Here is a 12,656-nt window from a genome sequence, read left to right as displayed (position 1 = left end):
GTAAGCTGCCTCTGCTGCTGCTCCGGCCACCATGCTAACAGGAAGTGATCGCTGCGGCAGCAGTACAGTAAGTAGGGCTAAGGTGCTTGATGCTATAAGAATATACATGCGCGGGCGCGTGTGTGTGTGATGTCTTGCCTTCAGTTCACCGTGGAATGAACGCCGATGATGAGGAGGGTACTCTGGAGTGCTGGGGATGGACTGACCTGTGTGTATTACCGTTGGTTTCTGTCTGTGATCATTCCCTGGTGACTTGGATCCTATCGTGTGTGTGTGTGTGTGTGTGTGTGTGTGTGTGTGTGTGTGTGTGTGTGTGTGTGTGTGTGTGTGTGTGTGTGTGTGTGTGTGTGTGTGTGTGTGTGTGTGTGTGTGTGTGTGTGTGTGTGTGTGTGTGTGTGGTGCTTTTTTTGCAATGATGCTATTTTTACTTCTTGCTGTATATGTAGTACATCTAATATAACTATTGGCAGTGGTCCCTTTTTATGTGGCACTCTTTTAGACTCGGGTGGGAGACTGCAAAGGAGTTTGTAAGGAACCAACTGTTTATTTTTTATCTACCTTACTGTTTTGACCGGTTTCTGTGTGGCACACAGTATTGTGTATCTGTGTGTTCATCCTTAATCTGTCTCAGAGTAAGATCTCTGTCTGCCTGTGAACCATGTGACATGCCGGCTGAATTCAAAGGTCATTGATCTAATGGCATGTCTTGTAGTTCAGCCTTGCAGTTGCTGGGGTGATACTGTTTTGGCAACTCGCAGTACGTGTGTGTGTGGCATTCAATGCTCTTCCAGCCTAGCGTCTCGAATGCCAGTAGTTTAGCTGTTGTGTTTCCCTACTGTAATGCTGTCTACTTAATCCCTATTGTGGTCATTGTTCTGGGTTATCCTGTAAGGTGTTTCCTGTTCAACCTTTCACTGGCCAGAGAACATGACACTACTGGTACATCCCAGGAGGAACCGGACTCCCAAAGGCTTTAAATAAAGTCTTAACTGGTTCATCCTGAACTTCTTAGAGGGGTTGTTTCTTTTGGCCATTTGGACGTTACTGACTGCCTCGCTCTGTTGGGTAAACCAGGGGGGACCTTATGACGGGCAAAAGAGACAGGACCCCCAAAATGTGATACTTTTTGGAGCACTATCATATTTAATATAATGGAGCCATGTTAGCTGATGCCGTTATCCAAAGCGACGTACAGCAACTTCAGACACGGGTCATTCAGGAGCAGCTAAGGGTTGGATATCGTTCTCAAGGCTGCCTACAGGTAACGTGTAGAGAAGCGAGATTGAACCCGGTCTCCTTCGGCCGGGACTCGAACCCAGGTTGTGATGAGCGCAGTGCCGTTTCGCTCAGTTCTCAGCGCTCATATCTCCATTTGTTTCTCGTCCATGCAGCTACTGGTGGGCGGTGTTGGACGAAGAGCGATCCGACCAACCGGACCCACGGCCCCCCGCCACCATGTCCAGACGCAGCCTGAGGCTCCACTCACCCCCCCATGAGCGCGGCTCGCCCTATGGCAGCGCCTCTTTCAGCATGGGCGGCCCGCCCAGCAGGGAACAGACGTAAGTGGGGGTAAAAAGACTGGCTTTCGTCTCTTCTGTCTCTACAAGCATTTCATAATATGGCCACCTGGTGGTAGAATAGGGTCACTTCGGATGTCAAGGATGGGAGGTGTGTGTTCAAAATGGTGGTTGTGTATCTGTCCGCTGGAGCATGGCAATAATATTACGTGTATACATCCTAAATACCTGGCTTGGAATTTAACCCCTAAGCCCCTAAGACACAATGTATAAGTGTCACTAAATGGCAACTATATTTAAAATGGAAGGAAGACATTGACCATAACTCTTTGGTTATTTGGGGCTGTAGGACAACAATGGCTGTCAATTTAATTGTATCCCTGTGCCACTTTTCAATGAAACTAAGAAGCAGGTTGTTCAAGGGCAGTCTTGGACATCTAGATTGTACAGTTAGAACCGGCCTACTGTTATTGTTTACCCTGGTAGGAAGCAGAGATTCCCCTGGGTTCAGCTGCCTACCAGCGTGCCTTTATCTTCCGAATGCTTCTCCTTCTCCTCGCTAGGCCGTCGATCAACAGCTTGTCCAAGTCATCACGGCGTCCACACCTCTCGGTTTCCTGCTCTCAGTCTCTCCTCCAGACCCCCCGCAGACCCTCCCTCCACCACCACCACCAGCACCTCAACAGCAGCCTCCACAGCGTGACCTCTGACGCCTCCCTCCTCTCCTCCATGCTGGACGAGTCCTCCTTCCAGGAGAAGACCCTAATGGACAGTTACTGGGGTAGGCTGGACTTGTCGTTGACGATGGTTGCACTGGGTGAATGGTGGTAGTGACGAACAAGGATATTGGTTGGGATGCTGTTTAATTCACACATGCATATCAGTAGCTTGCTTATTGTGATGTCATCCTCTGATACACAGGTTTGGACGACGATGAAGATCCACAAGGTACATTTACATAACTTGCATTTTGATTAAGGTTTACCATATGATTAGCCTGTAAATCCATAAATCCTTTGTGTACACAGTATTATACTATCATAGCCTGCTGTGCACTATATTTACACCGATCATCTACGACCTCTATCACAGACAGTACCATCCTCTTGGAGCACAGCCTCGCTCTGTCCAACAGCACGCTGGTCGCCGGCGGAGACGACGGCTGCCACAGCCACCCTGCCCAGACGCAGACCTCCATCATCAACGGCCACCCCGGCAGGGACTACTCCCTGCCCTCCGAGAGGAAGCAGGCCCCCAGCGCCCTCCACAGCTCCGCCAAGTTCCCAAACCCCAGCTCCAGACTCCCCGTGGGGCCGTCGGCGGCGCTGTACTCCAGCACCCAGCACCAGGGGACCTCGGCCAGTCCGGCTGCCACATCCCCCACCTCCACCATCTACTGCCGGGACAAGAGCCGCAAGGGCAAGCCGGGTAAGGCAATGTCTAGGTTATTCCAGCAGAGGGCGGGGTAGCACTAAGCAGAGGAGGGTGAGCTGGATAATGTCTGGATTTAAGTTGGGAGATACCATTTGTTAGGACTATTCTTTTTCTTTTTATGTGATATTTTAAGGGTGCTTGAAGGGAGACTTCTCCTGTTCTCGTAGGCTTATGTAATAATACAATTTTGTAGTCCTGTTCGATTATTCTTGGTGATTTTACATGGAGTGATCCTGCTTGGGTGTCGTATAACGTCACTAATGGCATTTTCAACTGATGTCAGTGAAAAACAAAGTTTATCATACGTATTATTTGTCTAATTTGCACAGTTTTATGATCCTAATCATCTCCATGTCGGGCATCAGCATTGCATATACAGTATGACCGATATTTCTATCAGGTGTGTTTGTGTCCATGTGGAACTCTGTGAGCCGTGTATGCAGGAAGATGGCAGCCTCCCTGGCTCTGCTCCTCACACTGATTTACAAACACATGCTGCTCAAGATGCACCTGAACCATGAAGGTAGTTGGACCATCCACCACTACTGACCCTTTTCCTCCAATGGTTCATATCTGGTCTCCATTGTAATTAGAGGTGTTGCTCCATCAAACCCGTGTAGATGTTCTGCATCGGATCCTGACCCTTGGCATAGAGGCCATGGCCTCTGTCATGTTGATACTGAACCTAGGCTTGCAGGTCTTCCGAAGGTCAGGCTCACGGGCCAGGCACGCTGTCCTGCATAGCTGGGACCACTGGCGCTTGAGACCTGCTCATGGTGGCATTGAAAAACTGGGTAATGGAGGTACTGAAATACTGAGTGGGGGCAGAATCACATTGTTACTGGAACTCATTGGAACCACGATGGGATGGTCTTCTTACCAGGAGTTTTCTCTAACCAAGTGTCTCTCTTGGCCGTCCTATCAAGGGAGAAAGTTGATTTCTGATTGATGCTAGGTGATCTTCTCTTCCACAGGGGTTTGGTTTTAGTGTTTGGCTTCTCTTAAGTTGTCTAATTTCTTTATTCGAAACACAGGTCTCAGCACAAGGAGGGAATCCATGTTATCAATAAATGGAAACAATCTCACGGTGGTGATAGACTTTATCGTTTTTGCTTTTCATTTTGTTTATGCTAATGATGCAGCATGGGGTCCAGTCACCTGCAATGGTCCTTTCCCAAACAAATACGACTCCACCCTTTTTTGCTTTGGCTGTTTCCATGGGAAATGCAAATTCTTCCTCAGCACGGCGGTGTAGTACTGAGGCCTTTCTCACAAATCTTTGGGGCTTAAACTACCACAAAATCTGACCTTATTGTATGATTTAATTTTTCCACAGCTTCCTCCAGGTCAGGTGGAGGCATGGACTCAGCAGGCCCGGATGACCAGAAACGGAACAGCTCTCTGTGTGAGTATTCTTGAGGAAACGCATACAGTCCAATTCTCAGTGTTTGTTTCATAACATGTCAGCTGCAGGATTAAGTGTCTCGTAAATGTGTCCTTCCCTTTCTCCATGAAAAGGAAATAATGTTGTTTAGCTCTGTGATTGATGCTTATCCCAGATCTTCATATTTTTAAAGCATGTAGGGCACATTCAGTGCATTGTTTTGAACATGCAATTCATTTATTTTCTCAGTTTAATATTGCAAATGTTTTTGAACATGGTTTAAACTAGTATAGAAGAGGAATACATGCATTGTTTTTAGTGCATCGTTGTTGAACAGGATTTGTTTTGGTTGTGTCCGAACTAGACAGTATGGGGTTCCTCCATTGCACAATTCTGGTTCAAAGGGATGTTGCTAGTACTAGTAACATCGTCTTGACAATCTAGTTCAATGTGATATTACTAGAACTAGTTTAAATACAGTGTGGACTGTGTAGTACTAGTAAAAGTACAGAGTTGACTGCCTATTCCATTTTGCTGTCCTACATGTACCTAAAGTGGTCATGTTAATTGATGCGGGTATTAGCAGGTGACGACCCCAAGGACAAGCCAACACAACCACCTACCATCATCGCCTCCTCTTCATCGCCGTCATCCTCCCCCTCACAGTCTTCATCATCAGACACCTCATCCTTTCTGTCTTCGGTTCTCTACTTGTTGTTGGGCTTGTTGTGGATTGCGTCGTCCTCTGCAGGTTATTTAACCTACTTTTTAAAACGTGACCACTTCAATGCTTGGATAGAATAAAATAAGTTCTATCCAAATAAAGGATCTGTGTTGACTTTGTCTTTGTACAAGTCAGGACTTTCTGGTTTGACTGTCTAGATACGGGATCAGTTTCTCGTGTTTGTGATTGTACGTCTTGCTCATATCCCTCCTTAGGAGCCTATGTTTGGCAGCTAGCTCAGAGGGCTGGCTCAGCTGGATGGGTTGTAACCAAGAAGCGCGTGTCTGACCTCAGGGAGTCTGGCCCGTCCGCAGGTTACAGCGCTCTCCCCTCCTTACCTGCCAGGGGCCGCCCTTGTGATCCGTCTCACTCTTTCTCCCTTTGGCCCTCGCTCTCTCTCTCTAAGAGCTAGAGGACGCATGCGTGCTGATGCTTTTAGCTGATTGGTTAACTTTGGACCTCAACATTCTCTGTTCAAAGTCACACTTCTGCATGGCTGTACGTTTGCATTTTAGTCTTCAGCATGATGACCATCTTTAGTGCCATCGTTGATTTTCTGGTCTGTGTTTTTAATGCATTTTTGTGCAGTCTTCTACATTAGTTTAGTCGTGTGAAAATGCATGCATTGTTGTGACAGCAGCCAACGAGAGGTGTATAGGGTTCCCTAGTAGGTGGGTCAATATAGTTCCCAGCCGCTTGGATCTCCGGTCTCTCTGTGACTTGCATGATTAACCGGGCTGGTGGATGTCTGTTAAGTCCCTAATCCAGGGACCACAGGATAGAGGAGAATGTGAGACTAATCCTGCCCTTGTCCTTCATCTGTGTCCAGGGCAGGTAGGATCCAGTGTGTTGCGCTGGCTGGAGAGAGGATGGTATCACACCTCCTCCTTCATGTCCCTCCTCAAGAACTTCCTCCTGGTCCGGTGAGTTCACACTTTTGCCAATAGGAATATAACATTAAGAGTATGGTTTCAGTGTTACTTGGTGTTTGGATAAACAGCCTGGGGCTTTCTGCTCCATGGAACTTGATACCTCTCTCATTTATTATTTATATATATACCTTTTTATCTACTAATGCATTTTGCATGCAGTTTAACAAATGTTATTGCATCCTATAACTGAGCCTTGCATAAACAAGGAGGATCTGGTCTTGTATTTCGCAGATGCCTTCCAAATCTATTCCGGATTGCACTGCTTCTCCTCCTGCTACTTCTACTGTCCGGTAAATTAGTCAACATTTTTTTGTAATTCTACACGCATGACCTATTCTAAGGTCGTAATCTGATGCGTCTCATTTGTTATTGTCTTGTGGCCTCTTTTTATCCAGTCACACATACTAAAAAGGAAATGTTGTTTAGCCCTGCTGGGGTGGTGGAACCCCAGAGACATGCTGTCCTCCATGCTGCCTGTTGACGGGACAGACTGGAGGGACGCCCTGCCCCTGACCAGCATCCCTGGCCTGGCCGCCATGCTGAAGCCTCCCCAGGAGAGCAGCGGCCAGGCTGCCCCCAGCCCCCCGGACCAGTCCACAGACCTCCAGGCCTACACTGAACCTCCTCCTCATCTTCCGCCTCCTGCCATGCAAAAAGAAGGAGAAGAAGGAGAGGTAAGCAGGGAGGTGGGGGTGGAACGCTGTTGCATTGTAGTCAAAATTAGAAGAATCAAATTCAGAAAGAACATCTGACACTGACTTGGCATTGAGTCTCCATCCACACCTCATTGCACATAGCACCTGCACTCAATATGTATTTCTATGTATTTTTATATATTCTGTGTTTGAAAATGTGTAGTAATATGTTGTACAAAGATAGAATTTATCTATCTTTGATAAATTCCATTCAGAGTCTTTTATGGATTGTTTTTGGATTCACATGAGAATAGAATCAAATAAAAAGTAAAGCCATGCATCCATGTATGTTTCCCTCGCAGGGCGGAGAGGCCTCGCCGGGGGACTCTGAGCGTCTGCGGCTGCTGGAGCAGAGTCTGGCCCAGCTGTGGGAGCACGTGGAGGACAGCGGCCAGCGGGCCGAGCAGATGCACGGCGAGGTCCTGGGGCTCTACCAGGGCCTCCGGCAGCAGCAGCTGGTGGTGGTGCAGGGCCAGGCGGAGCCAGGCCGGGTTGGTCTGGAGCCCTGGCTGGACGGACTGCTGGAGGACAAGCTGGCTGAGATGAAGCTCCGGCTGGACGAGGACCGGTTACACAGGGAGCAGGTGAGCTAGTGGGCCTCGGATGTCATGTGACGATGATGGTGACGCTCAGGTGTCAATGCAGAGGACCATATACCTGGCAAAATGGGACAATCTGTGTTATGAGAGTTTACACTCTAAAAATCAAAAAATATAATTCCAAAACCCGATGTCGGAAGGTAATGAAACGGATGAGTCATTTGTTTGCGTCAATTATGTTCTGAAGATTTTAAACGAAGGACCCTTGTCACCATTTCGCTTCCCAAGAGTTGTTATTCCAGTGAAAACATGTACATTGGAGAGCATAAGGGCTTGATGGGTTTGGGGTTTTGCAAGAGGATTTCTATGGTTCAGTATCTCATGGGTTTGTTCCAGACTCGAAAGCAGTATATGGACCAGCAGGAGAGCCAAGCTTTCCGTATGGCTGAACTGGAACAACTTCTGCAAGCCCTCACAGCTAAGATGGAGGTAACGCACTGTTCAATTCAGACATTTCTAGTGTACTTTCTTTTTCAATATTCTCGATTAAAAATCGATCGTCTGTTGCAGTACTTTGATCTTGATTTCCTTTTGTTCATTGTTTTGTCCGTTCCAATTGTATTTGTATTGTATAGATCATCATATGTGACCTCTGGAGAGTTAGGAAGCAAGTTTGAGGGTAATCTCTGAAGAACTACTAATGGAACAAACCCATTGTCTCCTCCAGGAGGTGCAGCAGAGACAGGAGGCGGTTACTACGACGATGACAACCCTTCGGCCCACTTCAGCCTCGAGGCTGCCCACATCGGTCAGGTACTACAGACAGGGATGCATTGCAAGTCAGGCATGATTGTCCTTGTATAGTGTACCAATTCTGTTCTTTGGTGTACCAGGGCATGGGTAGTACAATATACTAGTATAGTACATACTAGATATACCGTGCCTCAGACATAAAAGGAGCAGACCAATGCTTTGTATGAGTGACACCTGTTTTCAACCTACAACGCCTGTGTAAAAATTATCTATTGATTTTTGTTATTTTTGCATCTCTTACTCAGCGGTGTCGACAGTGAGTTCCATGATGCATTGCGGTCTGATGTCTCCCGGCTGGAGTCAGCACTGGGGGATGTCCGACAGGACCTGAAAGGACTGAGAGGATGTCAGGGCCACTGTCAACGTCTGGACAACATCCAGGAGACGGTAGGAGGAACAAAACGCCAAACCTTCCTTCCCTCATATGCCCCAGATCTCCTTATGTATATTATTGTTATCTAAAGAGGGGCACTTATAATTTTTCCAGCCAAAAATTCAGCACCACACTACTTGGTTAGACACATATTTTATTGGAGTTTAAATATATTTAGTGTAACTTTATGCTTCTACTTTTTATAGACCTCAGTCTATGATTGTTGTATGATGACACTTTATATCCTAATTTAATCATGACTTTGTCTATTAAGACGGATTTAGTCGATATATCTTCCTACATGAACTCCTAGACTCCACCTGGAGGTCTTGCACTCCAGCGGCACCTCCTGATGCTAGTGTCCTTTTCCCTCCTCTTCCGTCAGCTCTTCTCCCAGGTGCGAGCCCAGGTGAGGGAGGAGCTCAGGGCCCTGCTGTACGGCAACCAGCTGGTGTCCCTCTCCCAGACTGACTCCCCTGAAGACGACGCTGACGACCCGGCCGCCCTCCCCGACTCGCTGCTGGAGTGGCTGGCCGAGCGCTACGTCAGCGGGGCCGACCTGCGAGCCTCGCTGGCCTCCCTGGAGCTCAGCATCCTGAGGAACGTCAGCCAGCAGCTGGAGAAGCAGCTGGCACAGCAGCTGGAGCAGCACCGCGGGGAGCAAGTAGACAAGGAGGAGGAAGATGAAGACCACAGTGACCGCCAGACTGTGGTGACGCAGACTGTAGTGGACTCCCTGAACGCGGCCGGGGCCGGAGTGACAGAGGAGGTATTTATCATAAGTCCGTCGCAGTGATGTCAGGATACATTCACTTTTACATACCTGACTACTGGGATTTGCTTTGGAGTTTTTTTTTAATTTTTTTTATGGTCCGCACAAATGACTCGGATCCGGATGTGGTTTTACATTCAAATGTGACCACCTGCAACCATGCACCTATGGTAGCCAGTATATAGAAATGTAGGTTTGACCAGAGCACCGCAGATTGGAAGGTATTACTTAGTCAATGGGATTTCATTGAGGAGCAGGTAGGGGTTCGGGAATTTCACTCAAGGAGGCCTACCAGTCTGCCTGCAGACACCCTAACCGCTAGAGACCTGGTAGGACGACCCAGGGTGTGGCATCTTTTATGTGACATGCAAATGATGTCTGTCGTTTCCATCTTTAACCTTAACCGCTCTTATCTCTTCTCCAACTGACCAGGAAGTGCAGCTGATGGTGAGGAACGCCCTCAGACTTTACTCCCAGGACCGGACCGGCCTAGCAGACTACGCCCTGGAGTCTGGAGGTCTGAGACCCTGCTCCAGATTACTCTATCACTAACAACACATTAACATGGATTGATATTTTGTTGCGTGAGGGGTAATGACGGCCTCTCACCAACAGGTGGCAGTATCTTAAGCACACGCTGCTCAGAGACCTATGAGACCCGGACCGCCCTGCTCAGTCTGTTCGGTCTTCCTCTGTGGTATTTCTCCCAGTCTCCTCGAGTTGTCATCCAAGTAAGCCTTTAATATCATACCTTTTAATAGTCATTTAGGTTTCTCTTTTATTTGGTTTTTCGTACGTTGCATGGCATAAATGAGCCAGTAGCAGTTAGGCACCTTGCACAACGATGCCTATAGGTAGATGGCAGAAATTGGGCTTTCAATACCAAACATGCCGGCTGGGTCCAAGTAGAACACCCTTACCACTAGAAAGCCCTGCCTACTAAGTGCTACTAGAGGGTAAGTGGGTTAAGGAAATCCCCCATGTCCGCAGCCTCCCTGTAGGCATCCTTGAGCAAGAGACCTGACCCCCTACCTGGGGTTGGATATCACAATTGTACGCTTTCTGCCAAGTGATTAAATGGTCTATCAATGGTCCGTAGACTCATGGACCACGGCTTTGCTTCCCTGTGTATGCAGCCAGACGTCCAGCCGGGGAACTGCTGGGCGTTCAGGGGCTCGACGGGGTACCTGGTGATCCGTCTGTCCATGAAGGTCCAGCCCACGGCCTTCACCCTGGAGCACATCCCCAAAGCCCTGGCCCCCAGTGGGGCCCTGCGCAGCGCACCGCAAGACTTCACTGTCTACGTAAGACACCGCCCCCTTTTCTTTGTTTTTGCTATATTTGTTTGTATAATTCAGATAGAATTATAATTACTGTTCTGTACTTCTGCTATGCAATCCACATTCTCTGAGTGGGATTAATGAAGTACATTTTGTCTTGCCATCCCCTAATGCCCCCATAATGTTAGGGTCTGGATGACGAGGACCAGGAGGAAGGGAAGCTATTGGGCAGTTACTCTTATCAAGAGGATGGAGAAGCGGTGCAAACGTACCACGTGATCGTAAGTTCACCTCACCGCTCTCTACATCTCTACAAACTGACCACATTTTGATCCTACACATTCACATTGGACCCTTCTGTTTTTCCATTTCTGTAGTGACCCTTGGTTTTAGTCTTCAGTGCACGGGAGATAGAGGAAAAATGGGTTCTCTGTGTGTATGTTCAAACACACTAAGGTGTCAGTCGTATGTTTGTTGATCTGATTTTGTTTTTGTTTGAACCAGGAGGAGAATAAGCAAGCCTTCCAGATCATTGAAGTGCGTATTCTTTCCAACTGGGGAAACCAGGAGTATACGTGTATGTACCGGCTCAGGGTACACGGTATACCCAGCAACGACTGAGGAGCCAGTTCCTCCCTCTCTACCTCCCTCCCCCTCTCCCATCACTACTTCAGTCACGTGTGGAACTATCCAATATGGAAGTGGTGTGGACCATTGTAATACTTGTTGCTGTTCTTTAAGAACATGGCTGTTGGTGTTCTTTAAGAACATGACTGTGTGCGCTGTCCAGTGGAATGGGCAGATGTGGATGTTACTGGAGCTGGAATCCTTACTTATGGCGTTGCTGTGTCTTGCAACACATCCGTTTGTGTTTTTTTTCAGTCATGAACTAGTCTGAACACCACAATTTGGGATGGTCAACATCCTGACATTCGTCAAAGGATCAGAATCAGACTCTCACACACCAGAGAGAAAGCACGGTGTTATGAGATCTCTGATATATTATATACAGGACCTTTACAGAATGCAGTTTTTTTTTTTTATTGGCTTTATTGTAATATAGCTTATATTTTTTTGTCAGCACTAAGGACTTTTGGTCCAACAAATGTGGATGCCCTTCAATGTAGTGATGAATGAGCAAGGATATGGAAAAGTAGCTTTTGCCAAAGCACCAGAGATTGCATGAGGAACTGCAGTCATGGCTTGAATGCCAAAGCAATGTAGGCTTGTCTATAATATATTTTGTAAGAGTAATATATCTGTCTGTGTTGCTTTTTGGCAATTCATATTTATTTTAATGGTAGTTTCAGCAGAAATATAAGAATGTAAATCTATATGTATGAATGTTTACTTAAAGAGTTTTATATTATTGTGTATCTATAAGTGCCCACTGTAATTTAGACATTTTAAATTATTTTGTTGTCCCAAGTTTGTTCTCAAGCAGGAAGCTTTGTAAATTATTTTCTGACTACGTTATTTTGTAAAGCCTCTTGAAACTTTTTTCTACTGTACATGTGTTTTTTCATTATTATTTTCAGAAGGGTTGTAATAAAGATCTGATATTTTCATTTTTTGTAACTTTTTGAGTGCATCCCAGGAAATTTTATGGTTTCGTTATGTATATTGGAATCGAAAAATTAGGACATTCAATTAATTAAGCAGACTATATTGTACAAAGCGACTTGGGTGCAAACCACGAACATACAACGCCAAAAAGTGCAAGAATCATGCAAATAATGCATACAATTTATAAATAAGCAAACTGCTCTGCTACATTATACAAACGACGGCTGGAGATTTTAATATTTGTTTGTTTTAGGAACATTTGTTCTGTTGACGGATCCAGGCAGCAGGGTGATGTGTTGAAAAAAATCGAATTGGTGTATTGATTTAATTTGGGCTGAAATAAACATGCTACGCATATAAATATCCCTAATACTTTACCATCGACATTTGTTTGGACACAGTACACTTTATCACCCGATTTATAAACTACATACAATAGTACATACTGTACACTTAATCACCCGATTTATAAACTACATACCATTCTACTAACGCTGCATTATAAACCTCAATGTACACTTTAAATAATAAACACTAAAGTACGTCATTGGTGAAGGGTGTTGATCAAGGGTACGGCGAGCGAGAAGGACACTTTCCAAGCCCATTGGCGTTTGCGTTAAACCGACA

The 12,656-nt window shown here is 46.4% G+C and overlaps 1 protein-coding gene across 4 annotated transcripts; it reads left to right on the top strand.

Moving 5' to 3' along the window:
* The first annotated feature begins 107 nt into the window (after nucleotides 1-107).
* sun1a (Sad1 and UNC84 domain containing 1a) lies at nucleotides 108-11,969 on the top strand. 4 transcript variants are annotated; one of them, XM_084485461.1, is made up of 22 exons: nucleotides 108-208; nucleotides 1,392-1,559; nucleotides 2,081-2,298; nucleotides 2,439-2,465; nucleotides 2,610-2,945; nucleotides 3,352-3,474; nucleotides 4,288-4,356; nucleotides 4,922-5,086; nucleotides 5,275-5,373; nucleotides 5,889-5,982; nucleotides 6,223-6,281; nucleotides 6,418-6,665; nucleotides 6,989-7,270; nucleotides 7,622-7,714; nucleotides 7,953-8,038; nucleotides 8,284-8,425; nucleotides 8,797-9,180; nucleotides 9,616-9,700; nucleotides 9,799-9,914; nucleotides 10,320-10,487; nucleotides 10,652-10,744; nucleotides 10,968-11,969. In XM_084485461.1, the coding sequence occupies exons 1-22, from the start codon at nucleotides 156-158 to the stop codon at nucleotides 11,082-11,084; spliced, it is 3,225 nt and encodes a 1,074-aa protein (XP_084341587.1). In that variant the 5' UTR covers nucleotides 108-155; the 3' UTR covers nucleotides 11,085-11,969. The 4 variants fall into 4 exon arrangements, with proteins under 4 accessions (XP_084341587.1, XP_084341588.1, XP_084341589.1 ...); XM_084485462.1 differs by lacking the exon at nucleotides 5,275-5,373; XM_084485463.1 differs by lacking the exons at nucleotides 4,922-5,086; nucleotides 5,275-5,373.
* Nucleotides 11,970-12,656: the final 687 nt, after the last annotated feature.

Source organism: Micromesistius poutassou (assembly GCF_964030765.1).
Source record: "Micromesistius poutassou genome assembly, chromosome: 21".
Classification (NCBI taxonomy): domain Eukaryota; kingdom Metazoa; phylum Chordata; class Actinopteri; order Gadiformes; family Gadidae; genus Micromesistius; species Micromesistius poutassou.
Note: the sequence above shows the minus strand (reverse complement) of the source record. Positions and strands in the feature narration are given on the sequence as shown.

Bases quoted from the DNA above. Each gene is read 5' to 3' on its own strand.
- sun1a (XM_084485461.1), top strand. From the start codon at position 156: ATGAACGCCGATGATGAGGAGGGTACTCTGGAGTGCTGGGGATGGACT. The intron at 2,946-3,351 runs GTAAGGCAATGT...TATTTCTATCAG, and splicing joins GAGCCGCAAGGGCAAGCCGG to GTGTGTTTGTGTCCATGTGG. The intron at 8,426-8,796 runs GTAGGAGGAACA...CTCTTCCGTCAG, and splicing joins TGGACAACATCCAGGAGACG to CTCTTCTCCCAGGTGCGAGC.